Source organism: Ornithodoros turicata, chromosome 4 (assembly GCF_037126465.1).
Source record: "Ornithodoros turicata isolate Travis chromosome 4, ASM3712646v1, whole genome shotgun sequence".
Lineage (NCBI taxonomy): Eukaryota > Metazoa > Arthropoda > Arachnida > Ixodida > Argasidae > Ornithodoros > Ornithodoros turicata.
Window position 1 is genome coordinate 52,822,048 of NC_088204.1, and position 26,048 is coordinate 52,848,095.

The 26,048-nt window shown below is 45.4% G+C and overlaps 1 protein-coding gene across 1 annotated transcript in view; it reads right to left on the minus strand.

The window, feature by feature from the left end:
- The window catches only part of LOC135393178 (uncharacterized), a 282,577-nt gene that overhangs the window by 102,179 nt on the left and 154,350 nt on the right, over window positions 1–26,048 (minus strand). The window contains exon 4 of the mRNA XM_064623683.1: window positions 21,093–21,251. Coding sequence (XP_064479753.1) covers window positions 21,093–21,251 — 159 coding nt within the window. The remainder of the gene's footprint in view (window positions 1–21,092; window positions 21,252–26,048) is intronic.

Below are 26,048 nucleotides of genomic sequence, written 5' to 3' on the forward strand. Positions count from 1 at the left end.
AACTCTCTTGCCATCTTTGAATCTCTCCTTTTTCTCAATTTTAAGATTTGGCAGTTGTCTCATCTCCTCTAGATCATCCTCTGTCAAACGCTTAAAGCGACTAGGAAGGTAGAACTTTGCACATTTGTCATTCTCCATTAACACTTCTACATAGACCGCTTCACCGTACACCGTGTCAATCTTTCGCAAATCCAAGACTTCCAGCTTTTCATTCTTCGGTAGGGTACTCATTTTCTGAATATCTCCATCTCCAGGTTTCTTGAGTTTATCGAGCTTATCCAAAATAGATGTCATACCTTCTCTTGTGGTGACTTCTCACTCTGGCTCACTTATTCTTTTCTACACACAGAGTGAAGCTGAAAATAAGAATAAATATAAGCACACTTTCCCACATCTCGGAGCGAAAGGAAAAAAGTGTAACGTACCCTTCCTCCTGTGAGGATCTGTGCGAAGAATCGTCATGGAGGGCAGTCTTATATAGCGCTTTGCGAACAGTGCATGCATAGACATGTTTGACTTTGTTGGTTACCTTCTCTGACGTAACCAATCACGTGCTCATCACATGTCTAGACAAGTTTGAACAGGAAAAAAGTAAGAAAAAAAAACGTCTAGAACAGACTTGTTCCGAAAAAAAAGATACAGTCACAGACTCATATTGCGTGTTTGCACAAGCTGAAAGTGCTAGAACTTCTGAATTCTACACTGACTTGCTGCACAAGATATACAGATATGAGTTTCTCAGCTCCCATATCCAACATTGACAAACTAAAGGAGTGCATAAAGGTTGTTGTTTGCCATTTATCGTTTTCATAAAAAAAACACACATGCTTGAAAAAAAAAGAGTAAAAGTCTCATGTAATGTGCTATTTATACCAGTCTTCATTTACTTGGAAGAGATGACTGAGGTTAGACCTTACAGGTTTATCACTAACGTCTCAATGACTATATCTGGACAAAGTCAAAGTGGAAAGACGACACTCGTTACACGTTTGATCAAGCATAGAGCCACTGTCTTCGATAAACCTTTCGATCGTATACTGTACATATACTTGTACAAGCAACCTATTTTTGACGATTTTCCCGAGGTAACTTTCAGTCAAGATATTCCCACTAACCTGGAGGATGTTAGAAATTCTTTAATCATATTTGACGATTGCTTGGCTGACAAGAAAAGGCTAAAAGAAATCTGTAACTTCTACGTAGCTGGATGCCACCATCTCAACTGTTCGGCCATCTTCATTACTCAATATTTATTTGTTAATGTTCCTCTGTATAGATGTATTCAGTTCAATAGCAGTGCTCTAATTCTATCCCAGCAAACCAGATACATCCAGCAAATATCCGTAAGATATCTCGCCCGGGACGTTTGGATATCCAGTGGAGTTTGCCACAGATCCGTTTTACATCCATGAGATATCCCTGCGACTAGCATTTCTGCCATGTTTGTAGATCCACTGAAAGTCCCTGCGACGTCCGTCACGGATATTTGGATATATACGGGAGATTACGAATATCGTACATATTTTGCTTTTAACAATTTTGAGCATCAGATATTTAGTGTTCATAGAGTGCGTAGAGACCACTGCAACTGTGTTCCAGCAAATAATATTTATTGTGTGTTTTAACCCATTTGATGCTATTGGGAACAAAAACATTACCTTAGCCTAACAGGATTCATCACAGTACAGCAACACCGTGGGACACGCCAGCATAAGTGCCGAACCCTGCCCGCCTCACTTGGAAAAACCCGCAGTAACCTCTATTTGCGAGGTGGATGGAACATATACTGAAATACAAATCGTTACACACACGTTCATTAGGGGTAGCGTGGCGTAAACCATTTGTAACGGTGAGGAGGATGTATCTTCGCAATTCCTGTGTTTCTGCATCAACCCACAGTACACCCAACAACATTTCTGACATCCCTTCCTATCAACTACTGTGTTTTTAATTCAGGTTACCGTCTCTATAAGGACAAACAAATATTTCCTGGATCTCCCATAGACATCCCTAGGATCTGCAGGCTGCTTGGCATGGGACATTCAAACATCCAGAGCGCGATATCCTTCCAACATATCAGGGACATCTGTTGTTTACTGGAGTAAGCCCAAAACGCAATGAAATTGTGCGATATCCCATAGATATCCTATGGATGTCGAGATATTCAGGACGTTCGCGACCTTGTAGGGATGTCCCATGGATATTAATGGTTTGCTGGGATGTCGTTCTGCTCGAACTGTGGATCAATTACAAATACTTTCACAACAATTGTTTGGACGGAACAAAAGCGACTTATTGACAAGCATATATAAGGATGCTTGTAAGAAACCGTATTCATACATCGTAATTGACTTGTCTCAAAATTGTTCAGACCACTATCGAGTGTGGACGAACATATTTCCCAACGATCATCGCCAAATAGTATATAAAACATGAAACGTGTAAAGAAGAATATTCATTTTCTTCACTTGCTCGCAGAAACTACGTCACCCGAGCAACGTTATTATCTTTTAGAGCATGCTACAAAGGATCAGTTGAATACGATCAGAGAAATTTGTATGAACCTTTGTGAAGGAAACGTCACAGTAACTCCGAGAGTAAGAAAGCAATTAAAACCTTACGCAGCATCAATTCGCATTTTGGCAAAACGAGACGCAACGGGGGTCAAGAAAGCTAAAAAGGTCTTGCAACAATCAGGTGGTTTTCTGCAGTTTCTATTACCACCTTTGTTGGGTCTCATCTCCTCATTGGGTGGAAGAGCGATTGCAAAAGCAATCGGAGTATAATCGATGCAGAAATACGAACTTGTACCTTACCGAGAAGATCACATCCCAAATATATTGAAGAAAGATGAACCGGATGACATCAAGGCAAAAGAGATAATTCAGTATCTTCACTCTTTGCTACATTCAAGTAGAGCTGCAAAACAACATACAAGCGAAACACTTCCTGGATCGCGAGAAGAAGGAACACAGACCGAGGAGGGGGAGAAAAGTGACACGATTGTTGGTTTTATGAGTAGTGGTTATAAGGTCAGAGCAAACCAACTTCTGCAACTTCTACAACCAACAATCTCCTGGAATGCGCAAACCTTCGAAGTAATCGTTGACGGTCAAACGTTGGAGAATAGTAATATAATAGATCTCGTTTATTATCTTGTCTCAAGAGCGAGAAATGTTCCAACTCCTCCATACTTCGATCGCATCTTGCCGCTATTGGTCAAACTGAATCTACCAACACTTATTGTGCATCCAAATCGTTTAAAAAAACACAGAGTAACGGGAGCATCGAGCAGTCTAGCATCGCCTGTTACAAGTGAAGCAAGCACACCTGAAGGTGCCTCGCCAGCAATCACACGTGCTGCAAACCGTGCCCGCCGAAACCTAACATGGAGCCCATATTGAAGCCTGTGCAGGAGGAACAGAAAGACTATTTTCAAGATGAAACCATATTGTCGCACTTTCCTCCAAGGCATGCAGTCTCTAAAAGGGCAAAATGATGGTTTTCGCTATTTATTCTTCTGTATAGATGCTTTTTCCCGGCTCCTCGCTGTTGTACCCATTCGCAATAAAAAACCTCCTGAGATTCTTCGAGCATTTAAAGTTGCATTTAAGAGGATCGGTACTCCACGGCTGATACATAGTGATCGAGGAACAGAGTTTACGAACAAGGTAGTGCGAGAGTTCTTGAAAAGAAAAGGCATAACGTTATATCATTCTATGTCTATTTATAAATGTGCTATCGTTGAGAGATGTCAGCAAAGTATTGTGTCTACACTTTACCGTATCTTTACCTATCAGGGTCATAAACGTTATGTGAAGATTCTACCTCAAGTAATCAAAGCGTACAACAATCGAGTGCACAGGACTCTCTCTGCGAGACCTGTGGATGTAACCAAAGAAAACGAGCACATTTTCCGAGAAAGACTTTATCCCAGCCCAACTGAAGCCCCAAAGAAACCACGTTACAATCTCGGTAATCTCGTTAGAATTGCCAAATATAGACACCAGTTAACAAAGAGATATTTACAGTCATTTACGAAAGAGATTTTTTCGGTGAGAGCAATCAAAATAGGTTATCCTAATACATACCTACTGCGTGACCTTAACAATGAAGATATCATTGGTAGTTTCTACGAGAGTGAAATGGTAAGAGTGAGAGAGGTACCAAAAGTAGAAAAGATTATCAAAAGACGAGTTAGAAATGGAAAGCTCCAGTATTTAGTTAGATTCAGTGGAACTGCGGACAAGAAGTGGATAGCAGAAAATTACCTCGGTTGAAAAAAAAAATGACCAGTACAGCATGGTCCGACGTTGAAACCCAGCCTGGCGATTCATGGTCCACAGACGACGAAACAGAGCAATCGGAAAAAGGAGAAGATGAATGCGGTAAACGGAATAGGAGGTCCCACATATTTCAACTCCATCTGCCATGTAATGAGAAACATACCTCTTGGAAGCAGCTATCAAATTGTGGGTTAACAACGGTCAAGAGGACGCCATTAGCGGAAATTTTTCAAATTGTGACGAACATTGTGCTGTTTCGAGCTCTACCGAATAATCCTCCAAATCAAGTCATTTGGGAAACTGCAAAGGAAATGTATTCCATGCTTCATACAGACGATTCGTTTTTAACAAGTTCATCCTTCGTTTTACTAACCGAATGGTCACTGCAAATGAGTGAGCTATTTGACTATTCGACTCGTTTCGATGCCATGCAACTTGCTACAAAGAGTCTGTGTTTTATCGACACTGCCATAAAGCATGGATTCCATTCAACTGCCAAGTACATAACTTTATTTACTCTGGACCTTTTGAAAAATCAACTTGTTTGTGAATAAGAAAAATGTATCGTCAATAAGAAATAAATTCATCCTCAATACTAAGACTTTCTCACTTCATCATAAAAGAGCGAAATGGATAGGGTGTGTTTTCTATTTTGTCTTCTGTGTCACATATTCTTTCTCGTCATAGTAACTTTTGAGTTAACGAAGTCATCATCTTCACTTCGACAAGGTAACTGTAGCAAAGAAGTTGAGCTGGAAGAATACGTTTATGCCCATACGTGTCCTCCTAATGCATCACTGCTGGCGTTACGACTTTGGGACAAGACTGGTCTTCCAACACGCTATGGAGTTACTCTCACACACAACGAAACACAACAGCTACAGATGTGCTTGAGATTGGTGAATGTCAGTCATAGCTTTTACGATCAGGAATGTGTAGAAGTATGTTGTTTGTGTGAGGATCGGGAGCTAAAAGTTCACCGCTGCCCACAAAATGTATACACACTCGGTCGAACACATGGCCAACATCATTCTGTATATGGAATTACGCTGTCGAAGAGGGCTGTTATATTGTTGTTAAAGTATCTCAATAAAAAGATTTAACTGGAGAATCACTAGTTTATTTTATTTTGTTTTTAAGTGAGTAGAAATATGTACATAATAATCAAGCACTCTTTGAAGACATTACTATTTCGTTTCAACTTGTTTTTTTTTTGTTTTAGTTCTTAACATGTGTCGCTATCATTCCATGCTCGCCTCTCTTCGGAAAAGTGATGAAAAGCAGACGACACTGGATCTCTTCCTTTGCGAAAGCAGATTTCGAAAGTGCTACCCACGCTCTACTTTGCAAAGGAAAAAAGAAAAAAAGGTTAACGAAGAGTTTGCAGACCGTGAGTAACGAGGATGTTGACTGCAACGATGTAACACGAAGACATATGCATGGAACGATCACGTGGAAGGAAAAGATGTAACATGATGTCGAATGCGCAAAAGTTGTCAAGCGGAACGAAGTGAGATTAGGCTAGCGATGAGTTTGCGGAAAGAGGTGATTAGTGTCTATGACGTCTACAAGGCACGCTGTTGTCACGTGGAAGTTGTCAATAAAAGTATGGGAAAGAAAACCTTAACATAAAGATGGCTGAAACATTCAACAGAACTCCTAGCACAGCGTCGAATCCAGAGAGGGGGGCAGTCATGTGGCCTGCCTATCAAATCCTGATGTTCTCGCCGTCACTGCGAGCCCCTCTCTGGTGAGACTGAGCTTTGCTCAATGTTCATAGCATCCGAGTTCATTGTAGCATTCACGGAAATGCAGTACGAACGGTTCATGATTGTCTCCGTCACTTCCCCATACCGTCTGGCTCACTGTACAAACTTCAGCGGCTCGTCGGCATCATGTGTAGAGCGACTTCGCTCCTCATCGGAGCGAGACAGCCTTTCTAAGACTCTCTCATGCAACGGGAAAGTTGTCCTACAACTTCATCAGTCAAGACTTGAGTGTGATGACCTCCTTTTGTCGGAAAATCTCCGCAAAGAGACCAGTGATCTGTTGGACTTTCTGTTCGCTTTGGATATCACCAACACAAAATCAACATTGCCTCATCGTCGTCTTCAAACGGTATGTGGATCGACTTAATTTAAATGTCGATTCGATGCTGTGTTAGGTTGACTGTGTCATGTAACGTCAATAGAAGGAATATTTATCCCTACAGCGAGACATGTGTGTAATTGTCTTACAATATGTCCGTTACTTACTTTGCATAACACAGTGAATTAGAGTATGAAAATCCAAATGTCAACGAAGCTCAACTGTTTTGTAAACTAGAGTAGCACTATGCTTTGCTCATTCTTTGAAATGACTATAGACTTGAAAGATAACTGTGATCTAACTGTTATAATAAAAATAAGTCATGAAAAAGCGAATGAATTTGTTCTTTGTTTTATACTCGTTATTTTTTACTGTTTCGTTAGGGATGGAGAAAAATTTACAATAATGTTTTCTCCCACATTTTGCTTGCTCTCTCATGCTTACAGTATCGAGGAGGGGCTCTCCTCGTGTTATTGTTAATTGCAAATGGAATATTCATCTCAGTCAGAGCAACCTTCCACTTTCGATCTAATTGCACTGAGTGAGCGAGTTTCATTCTAAACTTGCTCCTTGTGTTACTAAGAAATACATCACTCGAGCCGTTTGACAGTAAACTGACGTAGAAGTGCTTCGTCATTTTTTTTTTAACGAAATCATCGGGAGGAGTCTAATAGACTAATGGCGGGAATTTTTTAAATTCGTCATAGCTTCATCTGTTGAGGCAAAAGTGAATTCGCCATCTGTTTAAAATGTCAGAAAAGGCGGGCAAATTTAAAATATGCTGTAAGCTGTTGAACATGACACAAAAATCTGCGGGCGCGAAGGGGGGCGCAAGTAGCGCCATCTGTTGAACGGCGGTAAATTTGCTGGAAGTGCTGCCATCTCTAGATGAACGAACTCGACTCCCCATGACGCCACCTGGCGTAAAAGAAATCAAACGACATCTCCACCCCACACAATTCTATTCTGATTAGCGACGCAAGTAAACATGTAGAGCCCGTGGCCCAGTGGCTTAAGATGCTCGTCTGACAACCTAAAGGACCCAAGTCCGATTCCTAGTGTGTTTCACCGTGACGTCATTATTGTTACTTAATCTTATCATTGATATCATATCACTAAGATTAACTATGTGACGTCACTGATTAACTATCTTATCCACTGACCTCACTGATATGAGGGCGGAGCGGCTGCGGCCTGGAGTGACGTCATACGTCATTGATGACGTCATTTCCTGTTTGACGTCATTTCCTGGCTGCAGAGTTAATCTATAGTACTACTCACTCATCCACAGGCTACGTCTGAATGTGGCCTTCACTCCGTCCTATCGATACCAGCTAGGCTGTGAGGCTAGCCCTATGTGCAACGGGTGTGGCGTACTTGCCAACGTTGAGCACATACTCCTCCGCTGCCGGACCTATGTCAACGAGAGGCGTACACTGCAGTCACAGCTTGCCGCCCTTGGCTGCCGCCCCTTCAATTTGTCGACCATCCTCGGCCCTTGAGACACCGCGGCCGACTCCAGGGCGGCCTTACGTCACGTGGTTGACTTCTTTGAGGCGACAGACCTAAAGGACTCATTATGACCCCAGCAGCGCCCTCGGACATTCCCACCATCACGATCACGTCCAGCATCGTCATCGCCACTTCGATCATTCCCGTCATCTCTCATCGTCATCACTCATCATTGTCATCACTCATATTAGACCCCTAGCTATGGTGTAGCGTTCCACTCCTAGACTGAAAAATCTCCCCACTTCATCACCACAATATATATGTTGTTGTTGTTCCTTTTCATGTTCACTCCCAAAATCGAAAATTCTCTTTCCACACCCAAGGTCATCGAGTATAGCTTTAGAACAGGTTTGCGAGCCAATTTTAGATAGCTTTTAATTATGACACCCAAATACTCATAACGTTGTACTCGCGCGCTTTAGCCCCAAGAGGGAAAGCCAGTTCGCCGCGTGACTCAGAAGAGGCATCCGAACTGTTTATGTGAGCATATGCACCTATGTATATCCAATATCTTGTACATCCTCGAAGGAGGAGCAGCAGTCGCCAAGTAAAGATGCTCCAGGGCAGTCGTGTGTTTTGAGCATCTAGACGAGCCAGAGGTTGTCTACACATTGAACACGCGACCATTAGGATGTCCCGCGAAACGTTCGTACTGAGTGTCAGCTGGATAGACTGCTTGGAGGGGACCTTGCCCCAGCATGATAAAGTTCCGAGGGGCAGCGGGGCAGACACACAAGCACCCACGTAGTTGTGTTAGTGTATCACACAAACAAATGTCGTTGACTAACAACGCAGTGTGGGGTTGGTATGACATTTTAGACGCGACGGATCTAGGGCAGACGAGGACAATACGGAAAAGGGCGGTGTGGTGCCTTTCTGCCCTTTCCGTATTGTCCTCGTCTACCGTAGCTCCGTCGTGTCTAAATGCCGTTGATCACACATTTTCCGCGGCACCCTTTTTTTCTTTTCTTCTTGTCTTGATGTGAAAGTTATGCATAAACTTGAACAACTTCAGGAAGGTGAATTGCATTGTTGCATTTTTTGTGACACGATATGCCATGTAAAACAGTTGACATGGTTACAGAAATATCATGTTTTTATTTTTATTTTACTAAGTTATTTAGCTAACTAACTATTAACTACCACGTTTTTGTGGCTTCATAAGAAGAACTATTAGTTCGGAAGCCACGTATGTAAGGACGCAAGAGTTAGGGACGTTGGAGATGGAAGGAACGTTTCACGGAAGCTTTTCGAGGGCATGCAATGCGCAAGACCGGAGTACAGAAGGCTTTGGACAATTTTTGATTGCGGGAATTTTTTTTTCAATTGAACTTTGAAAATTGCCAAGCGAACCTTACTTGATTATTTTTTTTTACAAAAATATGATGTCCTCCACGGGTAACCGCAGACCCAACAAAGACTATGCACAGTATCGCAACAGAAACAGTCGAAACAGAAACAGTCGAAAAAACAATTAGTAAAAATTACGCCGTAGCCCCGCATGCTTGATTTTCGCAGAGAACCGTACGCGAAATCTAAGTCTAGACAAGAAAATGACCCCGCCTTCATTTGTTTTGGCCTTTCTGATAGGACGGTTGTCACCAGCATCAAGGTCAACGGGGCGCAAAGGAAGGTGAAACTCTAGGTAAAACGAAAGGCGGGAACATTTCCCCCTCTCCCCTCAAATACCGTGGGCTTTTCTTTGTGACAATCAAGCAGGCGGGGCTAAATCCGAGTTTTGTACTAACTTTTCGGGGGCCTGTTGTTATCCCCTGGAGGACTTCATATTTCTGTAAAAAAGTGAGGTTCGCTTGGCAATTTTCAAAGTTTAATTGAAAAAATAAAATTTCCGCAATTAAAAATTGTCCAAAGTATTCCTCAATGGTGGTAAAATTTTCCAGAAGGTAATTGCCGGAAGTCTGACAATCCTCCGGCGAGTACGTAGCCAGTTAGAATTTTTTATCACCTTAGGTGCAACACCCTGCATAATATAATAAAGGAATGATGTTACAAATGAGTACTATATCCTTAGCTCGGCTTTTGCTTACGTGTGCTGATGCTGAGGGATCATTTTTTACTCGTAGCAACCATGCACAATTGGTTTCCCTACATCAACGGAAACGACTTCCACAACGAACGTTACCTAATCTGAGCTGTTTTCTCTCTTGGTATGGGTATGCATGCCTTCTTTTAGGGTTACAGTACCGAAACGTTTCTTAGACGATCCGCAGGGCAATCACCCTGCAAAACGACACAAAGAGGAATTCCCCACGATCAGAGCCGTAGCGAGGCAAGTTTGCGGCCAGGGCAGGGTAAATCTGAAGCGCCCCCCCCCCCCCTTTCTCCAACCTCTGTCAGAAGCAAGGAATTAAAACGCTTATTTGCACAGCCGAGATCGTAAATTCAAATTTCCTTCGTTCCCGCTTTATCCTATCCAACCAACCTGCCAGGGCCTGCCGTTCGACGCCCCCGAGGGCGCACGGGGCGTATACCCCTCTCGCACACCCATCGCTACGGCTCTGCCCACGATCCCCAACCTGAGTATGACTACTCTACGTTACATTCACAAACAATACACAGGGGCAAAAAGACGCATCTTGTCGCGTTCTGCCATACACAAGGTCAACCAGAGACCTGAAGGAAACTCCAGATTGTGTTTTCCAGGGTTCAACCACCGGTGGAATTTGCACTGTTCTTAGTATGCTTTGCTAATGTGTATGAGAACGAGATAAAAATAAACGAAAATTTAGCTATAGTTCGAGTTCTAGTCTGTACGAAACTGATTACCGATTCTTGTACAAAATTGATTATTTATTCTAGGCACAACCAGGTTATGCTACGGAGGACACTCCTATTTGCTTTTCGTATTTGAAATCGATTTGACTGACCAGTAAAATAGAAACGAAGCAAGCGCCCTCTCAGGTACACGTCAATTTTGCAACTTCGCCATTCATCTTTAACAATGAAATGTTATCTCCCTGAAATTTATTAAGCAACCATCTAAGTGGCTAGACCCACGAACGTTATCGGGTAGGTTGCATCTAGACAAACTATGCGCGGATTAACTTAGGGGGTGCGGACATCGAATAGAGACCTTTTACGAACAAGATACAAACACAAGATAGGAATAAGAACAATTGTGATTCTGAGATGGGCGAGCAACACGCCCTGATTACCACTCCAAAATATAAGCCGGAAAAATGTATGCGGTAGGCAGTCTTCTTAGTGTGAACCTTTGCCGTAATCTGCCGTTACGTATGTAATTCATCTTAATTCCAGTAAATATGCTGATAATATTGACAAGCTAATCCAACTTTTCTTTATCGAAACAAAAAGTGCACGGCAGATTTTGTGGAGAGCGAAAGGCACAAAGGGCACTGTTTGCTATGTGGATTGAGCTTAGGAACTTTCAGTTCGCGAGTTTACGTGCTTTGGTATCTACCATTCGCATTTTATCTAAAAAAATAATAATAAAAAACACGAGGAAGATAAATACGGTTGAAAAGGAAAAAACTTCGCAGAATGACGCCTCGGTTACAGTGACTGACAGCAAGTTCCCGAGTTCAATTCAATTAAACCAATACACTACATTAAAAAAAAGAATGAAGAAAATGAACGGCATAATTCACAGAAATTTCATGACAGAAAATGAAAAAAAAAAGACAACGAAAAGTGCAGAAACAGCTGTAGCAGAAAACGTCTTCTTTCGGTATTTGCCTGCGACATCTCTCGGGGAAGGCTGGGACTTACAAACCATGGTTACCAACTTACGAGGGAAAATCTCGCTTGCCATAGCCCATCAGTTTCGGTTTCGCTGGGCGGTGAGTGGGTAGCTTTTAGGCATTCGGGCTTCCCTTGACACACTCCGATTACGGTGAAAATTTCAGGATTTGTTCTGTGCATAATTGTATCTCTTCAGTGCGGTTTTTGCTTTCAAACAAGCACTAGAACAATCCGAAATGACAAGTTCAAAAATCCAATTTTTCAGGTTTTCTTATGAGTGTTTATAAATTACCTACGTCAAATATCAATAATACGGGGCTGTGGCTCACTTTGTGTCCCAGGACACAACGCTGCAGAAAACTACATAGCGCTATTTTCTGTTTTCTTCGCGTAAAACATTGGCAAAGATGAGCAAAAAATGAGAATATGGTCATGTTCCTCGCTTTATAGTAGAACAGCTGAGCGATGTATAAACAAAAGGGCGCTGTAGCACATTTGTATAGAAAAAATGCTTTCCTATGACATCAATACTTCCAACGACAGACAAATAGGAGCGGCGCAATCTCTTGGCAAACATGGTCGTTTTCACAAGAAGAGTGGGACCGAAGCCTTAATGGCAGTCTTCGCCTCTAAGACGTCTCCTCTGCAGATATCAGGGGCATGAAGATGGCTCCTCGTTTTCTTCGTTAGGATGTGCTCCCCGTGCACCAGCTCCATAATGATGCAGCCTTTGCATTCCGTCTTGCACTCCCAACGCCAATAATGTAGAGTACTTTTCGTTTTGTCTAGAATATACACATAGCCATCATCGCAAACAATTTTAGCGTTACCTTTCTGAGAAAATAGACGCCGTAGTGCTACGACTTCCATGTCTAGCTGATCGACTGACGACGGTCCAGTCAACAGCATACAAACTCTCCACAAATAGGGAGAAGTCGGTGACATTTCCCAGACTTACCCCATTTTCAACAAAGGCTTCAACCTAGGTCATTCCTAAAACCAGTTCCCTATCATCAGCACTGACTCAAACCCGCATCTAATTGTTCGGCCTGTGGATAAATAGGGTGAGTACCCGAGTGAATGACCCGGGACAAATGAATCATCATCTTGGACGAGATCATATATGTGCTCCTGTGACAGGGGACAAGCGCGTGGGCATTACGCAGTTCTTGAAATAGAAGGGTACAGAAAGTTACAGGCTAAGCAAAAATAATAAAACTAAAAATCTACCGATCTTGTCTCGGCCTTCTGATCGTTCGGTATCTGGCTTTTGGCGTTCTGATTTTTCGGCCTTTGGGATGTCTGCATTATGATAACTCGGCCTTGTGATTTTTCGGCCTTTTGACTTTCGGCCTCCTGATAGTAATAACCCAAGCAGCAAAATGCACTGAAAGTCGAGTGCAATAGGGGTGGACGGGTAGATGAAAGGCCTTGAACAGATTCATGAAACTACCCAAGCAGCACAATGTACTGGAAGTCGAGTGCATTAGGGGTACATTGTGCTGCTTGGGAAGGTACATGGTAATGATAATAAGGTACAGCATGTGCATAAAAAAATATTATGCAGCCTCACATATGGTTCAGAAGATTAGATGATGCACTGATCGCCCGTATTAGATGTCCACGCTGTGGAACTTTCGCCTTTTCGCGATAAAGATTGTTTCCGAGCTTGTGATTTCGCGTTGATCTGTGCATTGATATCTGCGCTCCTTATCATCTGCGTCCCTTACCGTTTTGTTGACGGTTTCCCTTCTAGAGAGAGCTGTGGGCGGGGTTTGTTGTTTTCAAAGGGGTCTTCAGATTGTTCCGTTCAAGGCTGGGGCTGCCTTTTGGTGTTCGCCGGGCTGTTGGGTGCGGATACTTGGCTTCGGTGAAAGGTATGACACTAAACTGAGCCTGGCTGACTTGGTCTGTGCGGTGCATTTCGTACTCCGGTAGCGAGCAGCTGGTGCGGCCCTGGGAGTGGAAATTGCCGGCGCTGGGAGGGCCGTGAGCGATTCCCCCAATTCGCGCCCAACGTGGGGCCCGAAGCCACCAACCTCGCTGGAGTGTGCACTAGCATGAGTCATGTCAGTTTGAGGCAGGACAGTTTTATTGTGCCACCATCCCACCCTCACGTCTAAGCCGAGCACAAGGCGTTTTTGTAATGGCAGTTTTTACCGCCCTATCCCGCCGTCACGCATGACTGGCTTGCTTTTTAGATTGCCTAAACTGCCGCAAACACGTTTACTCCTAGGTCTCCGTCTCAGCGCAGCAGGCTGCGTAAGATTACCAAGGGAGACTGCAAACCGACCCACGTCGTCTTTGTCTGGGAACCCGTTCCGGGACTCCCATTTATATAGTTCGGATCCTAGTGGTCTTTGAGCGTACAGGTCAGTCCCGTTTCCGCCGGAGCAGGCGTAAGAGCTGCATTGCGCATGTTCGACCGGGAGAATTCTAAATACTTATTTGTCCCGTGCCCTCTCCGACACTCTAAACGCCTCGGCCCCATCGGTTACTAGCTGTAGCCCGGAACGTTTCAAAACATGCTTAATCAGCTGTTTTCGGAGCAGGCGACTCTTTCGCACCCTTCGTTTTATCTGACCTGAGTTATCTGTAAATATAACGCCACCGTTCAAATTATCGGCAGAGTGCCTCTGCCCCGGTTGGTGTTAGGATACTTGCATTCTCGGCTTATCGCTTACGATCATTCATCGCGCCAGATCGCCTTCCGGCCGGTCTCGGTGCTGTTGCGTGCTGCATTTTTCCCGTACCTTACGCACCGTGCTCTGCAAGTGACGCACCAAGTTATTACAGCGGCCACTATTCCATAGTGCTCACGCGTGTAATAGTAAAGCCACAGTCGCTAGTTCCTTGTGCACTCGAACCGGCTTGCCTATGTACCCCTGTCGTGTGCTTCCGTTTCCACGGCTGCTTATCACGATCGCTGGAGGGCTGGACAGACCCTCCCGGCCAGAAGATATATACCTTCTGACTACTATCTGGTTTTTGTTTCTTTTTAGAAATGTCCCGTTCAAGTCGTTCCAGGCGTCAAGGGCGCCGTGCAAGCTGCCATCCCGAGTCCTCTCTTCGACCCAGCACCTCGCGACCAACAGATGTCTTTCGACAGCGGGCCTGTTGTCGCTCTATTGCGACTTGGACTGTCGTGCATCTCGGCCAGCCACTTTCTTGGGCATCACGTTCTAGGTGGACTTCTCAACTCAGACCTCTCCGTGGCGCACAACCATCTTCGGTACCGGCACCGTTCCGCGATGTAACTTTAGAACACCGACACCCCTCGGACCCCCAGGCCATACACGGAGGAAGAGCGTCAAGCCCTCTGCCCACGATGTGGTGTCCCCATGATTCATCGTAGTGCTCACCTGCGAGGCCCTCTGTACCGGGCCAGAGTGGAGGTTGCGCGGACGGCGAGGGTAACAGATTCCGATCTGGCAGAAGCCCTTCTAGTCATCCAGCGCCAACGGCCGGAGCTCCTTCGTGGTTGGGAATCGCTATCTTTGCCGCCCGCATCGTCTCGCGACGAATTCTTCCGAAGAGCGGACTCTCCTCCCCCACCGCCATCAACATCGCAGGCCAGCCTCATCGACCTCAATGACGACGAAATGCTCTAAGTTTGTGAATCTACAAGCCTAGGACTGCCACCCGGACTGTGTCCCGAGTGTTTAGTTTTGTGCCCGATGTTTTGGGCGTTTTTTTTTTTCTCTCACCTTGCAGAGCTGTAACGTACGGTTTTGGTGCCTTTTTTTTGTGAGGGGGAAGCTGTGGAACTTTCGCCTTTTCGCGATAAAGATTGTTTCCGAGATTGTGATTTCGCGTTGATCTGTGCATTGATATCTGCGCTCCTTATCACCTGTGTCCCTCACCTGTTTTGTTGACGGTTTCCCTTTTAGAGAGAGCTGTGGGCGGGGTTTCTTGTTTTAAAAGGAGCGCTCGGTTTCCGAGCGAGGGGTCTTCAGATTGTTCCGTTCAAGGCTGGGGCTGCCTTTTGGTGTTCGCCGGGCTGTTGGGTGCGGATACTTGGCTTCGGTAAAAGACATGACAATAAACTGAGTCTGGCTGACTTGGTCTGTGCGGTGCATTTCGTACTCCGGTAGCGAGCAGCTGGTGCGGCCCTGGGAGTGGAAATTGCCGGCCCTGGCCGGGCCGTGAGGCGATTCCCACAACGCATATGTAAATGTACTTCATGTGCGATGGTTGTGCTAAAGCATAACTTCCATGAAGACTTTAGTTACACGGGCCCTGTAAGACTGACCTCCGTGAATTGCTTGTTAACATGTCTCTAACTGTAAAGGTAAAGTCAGTCGTGAATGCTGCAGACATGGTTGCATCTTACAAATTGCTTGTCCTACATGATAAATATTAAACACGAAGTGGTTTGTGCAATAATTCCTGGGTACGGGATGAATTCAGAGGCTGACCAGTGATGTCACCCATGACGATAGTCACATACTAAATTGCTTCAAACACTTTTACACCCCATGGGCTGAGTTGTGAGCTGAAATAGCACTCTACAGAGGGATAAGGTGAACCCACTGATTTGATTTCTAGGACCTATGCTATGCCCTAACTCTTCAGTCGCCCGAAACGACATTACTAGGTGGCAATATGTGTTCTGGTATTTCTTTTGCGTCTGCATGGTGTGCAACCTAGAGCACTGCACGTGCCTAATTTTCAGGCCCGGCCCAGGCCCTGCTGCTGCGGCCCGGCCCGAACCCGACTCCGCCGGCCCGGGTCCGGCCCATACCCGACTGTTTCCATGCCCGGGCCCGGTCCCAGCCCGCCTCTACTCTACTATATATTCTCGAGGCACAAAGGCGTGTAGCGGGCCGTGGACAACGACGAAGATGGCCACGCGCCTGGAGCACCTGCCTCAGTTCCACCGGCGCGGCCATGGAGATAGGCCACCGTCATCGCCTCTCCGTGGCATACCATCATCGCCGGTCGGGGCTCATGTAGAGGAAGACCACCGTCCTCTACATTGGTGACCCGAACAACGAACACCATGTTCGGAGCAATTCGGCTCTTTACTATCCCAAATTCCTGACGACGCCTTCCACGAGCACTACCACAGCGCTCTATACATGGACCCACCGCCAGCAAACCTCGCCGTTAACGTACCCGGCGCCTTTCCACCTGCGGCCTCACCGTCCAGCACGGCCCCGCCCACCTCTTCAGCCGTGCAGCATTTCACCGTCCGGCTCACGACGACAGCATCACGACTGCCCTTCTCCTGTCAACTGACGCGCCGACGCTCACGTACCGTCCCCCTCCACGGTACCGATTTGGACGACCATGCAACGCTCCGACCGGTCACTGGTCATACGATCCTCTAACCGACCACCGGTTGACGGATCCCGGGGACCGCCCTGCGCTGTGCACGGACCCCGGCACACTCACTACCCGCCACTTCCCTTCCGCCTCTCGACGCTCATTCGCAGCCGGCCGCGACGACAGAGCAAAGTGCTCGCCTGCCGGTTTCGGCAGTCGCGGCCGCCGACGCCACGGCCCGCATTAGCCGGCGTCTCGGCAGTTTTCACGGCAGTCCTCACGGGTACGCAGCATCACTTCCTGGGACCCTATGAGCTCACGCTCCCGTGCCGGTTCCGGCACCCCAGGCCACGACTCTGACGCCCAACGATTCGCCCTTCATCTGCCCGCTCATCGAGAGCTTCTCGTAACGGGTATTGTGCCGTTCCACGAATACGTCCAGTAGTGCGCGTCGTCCACGGTCACTTTAGCTCTCTCCCTCCGGTATAGACGTGATTCTTCCATCTTTCTTATCGCCGCTCCGCGTCTGAAGGGGGAGCCATGTAGCGGGCCGTGGACAACGACGAAGATGGCCACGCGCCTGGAGCACCTGCCTCAGTTCCACCGGCGCGGCCATGGAGATAGGCCACCGTCATCGCCTCTCCGTGGCATACCATCATCGCCGGTCGGGGCTCATGTAGAGGAAGACCACCGTCCTCTACAGGCGTATTTAGATTTACTAAAGAGCACAGCGCAGCGAGGAAACGGACGCAGCTAATTGGTGGAGAGTGAGGGTGTACACTCGAGCGGATCGGCTGTGTTTCTCTGCCGACAAGCCGCTCTGTGCTTGGTGCCTGCCTGCTTGGGAAGGCAGCGGCGCGTCGGCGATATGTATGTACCTTGCGGTTCAAGACAGACTCATCTCCACCCTATTGCGCATGCACCGGTGTTAGTTCCCCTTACTCGAACTCTCACGCGAACGAAATATGTCAGAACGGCTAACCTACTTGACCCTCGTGCCAGGCTCTCTGAGCCACACCAATCGTCCCCAAATGTGTGTGAGTGCACGTGTGAAATCTAGACCCATTACACGAAATAAGCATGATCACATATAAAAAAGTGATAGTTGTCAGATGAGAGTACCATGAGATCCCGTACCCTATGGAAAATAAAGTGACATGAAAATTCAGCTCTCCAGTCTCGCGAAATATGTTCGCGTACATGCCGGACCATGGCCAGCGTTGTCAAGCCCGTACCGGGCCCGGGCCCGGTGCTTGAAACCCGAGCCCGGCCCAGGCCCGCATAAAAAACGCAAAGCCCGGCCCGCGGGCCGGGCTCGGGCTTTCGGGTAAGCCCACAGAATCCCACAAAAACTTCAAAACGTGATTGGTATTTTGTTTTACGTCGCTCGTCGTTCGATAACATCGTCGACGGTGTTACACATTGATAAATCGTACGTAAAACCCGTCCCACAGCATTATGCGGTTTCTCAAATACATAGCATGCTTTATTCCCTGCAAAAGTAAAACGTTGTCGGCATTTTCTTGCAAAAACGGCTGTCGAAGCGTCAGTTTATTTCATAAAATAATTGACTCTCCACTGGGCAAGCGCTGTAAATGGGCTAACGCGGACGCGACTTGATACAAATTGTTCGAGCTCACAAAACACAAACGACGAAGTCCAGTCACAACATCACACAGAGAGCGGCAAGAAAGCAGGCGAGCTGGTGATAATTGATCTTCAAAACGTTATTTCCCCAGTCTCAGGGTTCGTCATGAAGATCGCGCAGAGCTTCGTTCACGAAGGCGTTCGCAGTTGCTACACTGTTTACTCATCGCGGAACCAATGGAACCCGGCTGTCCGCCATCTTCAAGCACAGAAACGTGAAGCCACGAAAAGCCGTAGCTCGAATCCACTGACAAGTACGAAGGCGCGTATACGTCACAATGCCCGTGCGGGTGCATCTACGTCATAAACATGGCTGCGCCCATGTGTGTTTCGGACTGAATTACCTATTTTTCTGACATGGTACTGTACAGAACTGGGAGAATGAAGGTTCATTTTGGGGAGAGTTGGATGTGGGCTTTCAGAATATCACAACCGTTGGGATTATTTGTGATGTCGGCATAGCTGACCTTTAAGCAGCGTCCGCATGTTTGGCCCACTCCACTACATCGTGCGACGTTGTCTCGTTCGATGCCATTTTTTCCTGACATACATTGGACACAAATGAAGCATTGAAATTCAACGAAACTGAGGACACCCAGCCCGAAATGTGACGACTTACATTGCTGGACGGTGCATGATGTGAGGTCATGAGACGCCAGAGTGACCGTTAACCAAGCGAAAGAAAAGACGCTTTGCACACCGAACTATGCACGTATTCTCAGAAGGCAGGGCCCGTATAGCAAGTGAAGAACAATATGCGTCAATATAGGCGTAAAGGACTGATATTCCGACGCAAAGTCTCGGTTTATCCGTCAAGACGAAATCGTATGTGTCAGAATGTAGGAGTAAACCATGTTTCTCGTGCCATTTACGCATAAAACTCCGCCCTTTACGCTTACAGCGGGCGTGTTTACGGGTACTAGGAATAAAACACAGCTTGATGGGTACGGCATCAACCATTTTGTCGAAATTTACGCATAGTAAGGGTAAGATTGGACGTAAACACAAATTTATCCGTTTCTTTCGCGAGAGTCTACTCCACCCCATTGCGTGTCTTCCAACTTCGCCTATTCCCACTTCGCCTAATGCTTTTTAGCGGATTATCTCGCAATCCCTTAGGAGGTTCACCAACTTCCAACTCAAGATGGTTCCATTTGGCCTAATGTGTGCTGCAGACAGTCCCACTTCGCCTACTGATCCGTGTCGCGTGATGAAAGAAGGCGGTCCAGTGGCGTGTCGCAAAAAGTCCCTTTCACATCTTCACATAACTTTACAACCTCGTTAGTTTTATTCAAGAGTGCTGCCAAAAGTCACTTTGCCTGTCATATTTCCTATCTGTGTGCTAAACCAATGAGGACTGTCACAGGTCACGTGTACGGGGACCACTTCACGACCATCTGGTTGGTCACGGCGTACCCTTCGCCATGTCTTCGTGTTCCCTCTGCTCTTTTCACGAGTGGAGTTTCCTTTCTTTGTTTTCTGATTTTCTTCTTTTTTGAAGTGAGCAAAAATCCGAAAATATTTCATTCCAAGTCCAATTCCCTGAGCCGCACGAAAGATCTGTGTCCCTGCTGGTGATTTTGCATAGTGGTAGCAGGTCCATTTCAGTGTCCAGTCTGTTTGGAAACTTATCCCTATTTTACGTTAAACATTCACCCATTCCTCCATTCATGGATCAACGAAAACGTTTTACTCGATAATAATCGATTCATTTGCTATTAGTGGTATCGCTCGCACCTTCGTTTGCAAATGAAAAGGGTCCTTGTTTCGGACGACGAAAGGTTGTCGTCGGACGAGCGCATTCATTTTTTGTAGAAGTCACTATGGAGGCGGTGCATGTAAGTAACGCCCACTTGTCCACAGTCCCGTTTCGCCTAATGATGTTGCACAGCAGTCCCATTTCGCCTAACGCCATCACCCCCTTCCTCCTCTTTAATCTGGTAATCCGGATTTGGCTAAATGGGATGTAACCCCCCCCCCCCCCGCCCCGTTGCTGGTGGTGATGCGGGGAATGAAATAATGAGCCCCTTATTTTTATTATTTCCGAAGCTGTGTACTTGGTTGCTGCAAAGTTCTTTAGTATCGTTCACAAGTCGGGAGACACTATGTGAGTTGTTCAAAACTACTTCGACATACTGTGTACAAACGCACTTTGTTTTTCTTCTTAAACAAAATGTGTGTTAATAACAGCACGGCTTCGCGTCGATTTACTGTTACGAGCCTTTCATGGTTCACGCCAACTGTAGCCATTATCACACGACGAGAGCAAGCATTATCTACTATGGTGCGCAAATGCTGAAGCCCTGCTCTCGGGGACATCACATCATCGAGAATGATGTAATGCGATGTACAGTCACCTTGGCGAGACGAAGAGACTCTAAAGAAACATTGTGAAGGTGCACATTGCTGCAATGTTTAAAACAAGACGAATGTCACTAACGATGTCTATAGACGACTTTACGGGATGACACTGAAGCCACATTATCGCGACGTTTGGTGCTACCTGGGTATGAACGTGAACCCATTATCAAGAACGGTCACTTTTTCCTCATCATAAGGTGAACTTACATGTATTCTCCGGTCTGTGTACACATAGTCCACTGGACAAGTCGGCAACGCAACGTAATGGAACTCATTCAGGCTTAGATTGGATACTTCCACGTATGTGTAGTCTGTCAGCTTGTCGTAAAGATCGTAACCTCCTAGCTCTGTGTCGTTGAGATAGACCTGCGTAGAAATGCCAGTATGATGTCCATGTTGCATATAAAGTATACAGGGTGTTAATGTTTGTGTGTTAGAGAGCTAACAAGAAAGATATGAGAGCAGCATAGGTGTCATTTTTGCAGGTAGGTTCTAGGGCCAGACGAACCTCTCGATGATAGTAATAATCATCCAAAATTCATTCATTAACCGTTTAGGAAATTTTGTGCAAAAGGGAGATAGCAAAATGGAAGACAATAATGGGAGAAAGTCCATTCTCCAATATCTTTTAAAAACGAGGATAATGACCAGCAACGAGGACGTGGCCCTCTGACGTTGAACAAGCGCTGTGCTCCTGAAGCTCCCGGTCGCCGCGCTTTCAGCTTATTTGCACATCGAAATTCGGCGATGAATTTTTCGATACACGTGTGCGTTTCAGGATTTCTTAAAAGGCTCTCGAGGGGTTTTTCTCATATTGTGCCATCTCGGTCTTGCCCTAAATACCTTAATTAAAGAGCTTACTTCGTGAATTTTACGTAGTGAGTCGTAGTTAGATACTCTGTTAAAGAGGGTGTATTTCTGGCCGTATGATATGACTCAACTGTCTATGCTCCTCTCATAGCCTTTTTTATTTGTGAAAAAAAAAGCACATATATAGGATCAAAAAGAACAGGATGTATATACTTGACACGCAAAATGATAAATGTTGGGTTGGACGCTAAGAGAATGAATCGGGACATCCGCCAACATAAACGTAACTTAACATAAACGCAAACGTCAAGTGAATACAGTTAGCAAGGAATGAAAGACAGACAACGAAGATAGGGGAAGCAATAAATGGGCGATTTATTAAGATTAAAATGTCAGAAAGGGGTCTAGGGGTATGTTGCGTCGGAAGCAAGCCGGAGATTCCGCCGCAACGTCTTTCTATAACAGTTTAATTTGTAATAAATCGCCCATTTATTGCTTCCCATAATCACGTTGTCTACATTTAATTTCTTATTAACTGTATATACTTGAAATATACCTGTATAGATAGTGGTGATTCTGTACTATTTCCAAGCGATCTTGCAGCTTGACCGCCACTCAACTTGACCGCACAGCACGATCTTAGACAACTACCTTCCCGAATAACATTGTTCGCTTCCCCGATTTCTTGAAAACGAGGGACGTACGCCTTTGTGTAATAATAATAAATTGTCACAAATGGCGTGCAGGGAAAGGTAACGGAATCTTTTTCGTTTCCGTTACCACCTCCGTTACTGGCCCTTATTTGTTACTGTTTCAGTTCCGGTTACCACCATTGTTGCTTTCGTTTCCGTTACGTTTCCGTTTCGGTTTTCGGTACCCCCCACCTCCAGCTTTTTGTTTTCCTTCTTTCTTTTCTTTCCTTTTTTTTTTGAAAAAAGACCATTGAGACCGTAACAAAACTTAATCCCTCTACGTTCTGAAGTCTATTTTGAGGACTCCAGGGATACATGCACACAAGAGACAAAGTTTATTCAAAATACACATATAGGTACGTGATTTCTGTGAACAGCTAATATGAACAAGGTTTCCAGCAAAGTTCGAGGTAACTCGTTTCTGTAACTAAGTTCCTTTCTTTTTTTTCTTTTTTTTTGGTAACTTGTAACTTAACTCGGTACTTTCGCGGCGTGGTGACTTTCAGAGGAACTCGATTCTTTTTCAGGTAACTTTACCAAAGTAACTTAAGCTAAGTTCCAAGTTATTTTTAATTCGCTTTTCACTCGCGTCCACATATTTTCTTGCTTTCTCTCCGGTTCTTTCATGGCATTTTGCGCCATATAACGTGATATTCAATCAATGACAGTATTCTATTCAGGAAGTAAGAACCGCTGCCATTGAAATGAAGCTGAACCATTGTGCGCCCACAGGGACTAAAGACGCAAAGCGCTCGAATTGTTGGACATAAACGAAAACAACGATGTAAGCGTATTGCACTCGTCCGCAGGCAACTCAAAGTGTAACTCAACTGCTCACGCGCGCTGCGCCTGTGCAGTGCTGTTTTGTGTCCCAAGTAACTTGGAAGTAACTCGTTCTTTTTTTAAGTAACTCCGTAATGCGCGTTACATTTCAGGCTGAAGAACTTCGTTATTAACTTAGTTACATTTTCCACACGGTAACTTAACTCGTAACGAGTTGTTTTTGACGGGTAACTTCTCGATCTATGGTTTCCAGGAATGTTACTCACGGTTGCAACTTCCAAGTCACCATAAGCGTACAAGAACTATGCTTCTTCTATTTACTATATACTACTTACTTATATGCTCCAGTTTGATAGTTCATTTTATCTTTAGTTCTTCAGTTAATTTTAGTTTGCTTCATTGAGGTTTATTTTATAAATTCATCTACATGATATGGTGAAGCATTGCAGCAATTCGGGTCCTGCGGTACCCGAATTATTACCGTAAATTATTGTCGTTTCCGTTTCTGTTTCAGGTATTCTAACTGTGCGATATCCGTTTCCGCTTCTGTTACCGTTACCTGCTATATTTCCGGTATAATACCGTTTTCGTTTTTGTTACCATTTCTGTTACCTTTCCCTGGACGTATGCCCCGCTCTTTTCACAAATCAGGAGTGATAACGGTATCATTATGCGCAATGGGTGGCCTTGAGCATGCGGGATAACCAACAGAAATATGATAATGAACTAAGAATCATCAATATAGGACTCAGTCGTATCACACCAGTCTACGCTCTTATTGAGGGGGTGTCGAGGTAGCTTGCCGTTGTTGGCCGCATTCAAGTGGCCGCTCTTAATGAACTTGACGGCATGGCACGCTCCTAGCCAACCATCATTCCGAGTGATATCGTTCTCTACCCTGATATGTTGAAAACTGGAGGCGTACGCATTTTTGACACCTATGCAGAAATGTTAATTGTCACAAAAAGGCGTACGCCCCCCCCCCCCCAAGGGTATCACTCTGTACAATGGTTTGCCTTCGGCGTACTATGTGGTGGAGCTTTGTTTTAGGGGCGTAGGTCTAATTGATGTCATTGCCCAAGTTTGCCACTGGGAAACGATCGTACAAGGATAAGTGCGTGAACCTGGACTTGGTACAACAAACGGAGACGACGACTCATCGGTGAAGGGTGAGATCCTAGTACGATGGCTCTCCATCATTCAGAGACAGTACTGTTTCAGCACTGGAGATAGTACGACTGCCTTTTATTGATTTACACCAGGAACAGTTATTGTAATGCGAGGAAGTTGTGTGTCCATAGAGGATACAGTGCATTTTTTTCCTGCTTTGTTTCAGCTCTGTTTTCGGTGAAGCACGGCGATATGGAGGGACCGCTTTGAAGAACTGAGAATTTCGACCTGTCAGTTTCATTGCAAGGACGTGTTTGTAATGCTGCGTTCGAACGTATTCCGCACGGTTTCTTGTGTCCTCAGTACATCAAATGGAAGATATGTGGCTTCCGCTATAGCTAGGACATAGGAAGCAGCACAAGGTACACCGAGGCAGACCTTGCAGCGTCCTCCTGACGTGTCATTTATTCCATACAAATCAATGGCGTCACTATGGTGCGCGTCACCCGGAGCAGAAATAATGGATCCCTTTCCCTACCAGACAATACACAAATATAAAACCACGCACAGAAAAAGAAAAAAAATCACGTGCTCCCAGAGGGTTCCTCATGTTGTTTCTGGTGTCATCGCGCTGCAGAAAAAGACCACAAGGGACGGTCTCGTACGCCTGCTCCTCTGACAAAGTGTACCATTGGAGTGATTGCCCTTTGTGGAAAATTGAATACTGCGAATTTATCCGTCAAAGCACGTCACGGTTATTAACTGTGGACTAATTTAGTGATACGCAACTCACATTGTTTATGGCTTAGTCTCTTTCACAACAGAACTTTTGCACATCATAGTGCACTATGAAATTAAAGTGATGTATCGGGTATACCAACGTGCAGGGGGAAGCTATTTTTGTATTGCATGCGCTCAAATTATCTTTCGAGTACAAGCTTCGACTGTGTGTGATACAAGAGCGTGTAATGTCATCATAACTGCTTCATGGATGATGTAGACAAATCGCTTGGTAATAGAGGGCTAGCCTACAACAGTGGTGAGTGAGTGATTCGTATTTGATACACCCTCCATGTACCCTCCATGTAGTACCACGCAGTACATGCGACTCTCGTTTACCGGTTTAATTTGCTCTGCTGCCGTCATTTGTGCTTCAGACCATCACAACATACGTATTGAACAAAACATGCCTGACTTTTTTTTCTGTATTCTTTGCGTATCACACGCATGCTATCGTTATTGCGAAAAATGTTTATAGTGCAGTAGCTTTTCAAATGAATGCCACACGGAGAATACCAAGGTGTGCGTCAAATCGCGACGACGGTGCGGCTAAGTCGATAATATAGCAACGCTGCAGTGCCGCAGCGCTCGTTGGTCTGTGCAACACGTCGCTGTTGTGGGGATATAACGCAGACCGCCAGTTGTAACGTTTAAAAGTACTACTTCTGACAAAAACGGTCGTACGCACTATGGCTGGAAAACGCTGTCACGGTGTTTACATTCATACTTAATCTCGTTTGGCGATGCTCGGTAAGAATTACGCGGTTTATGAGATGTAAGGTTCATTGCCGAAGAGGCAGAGGCATAGGCGGAGAGTTTTCAATCTGCTGGAGGGGACAGGGGCACAACGTCCTCCCTCTCTTTCATGCACAAAGGGCGGGCAGGGTGTCAGGAATTCCGTGTTGCGACGTTGTGAGGCCAATTGTTACAGGATTTTCATGATCACTTGCATGAAACACGCGATTCTTAGGATATCCCTCGAAACGTT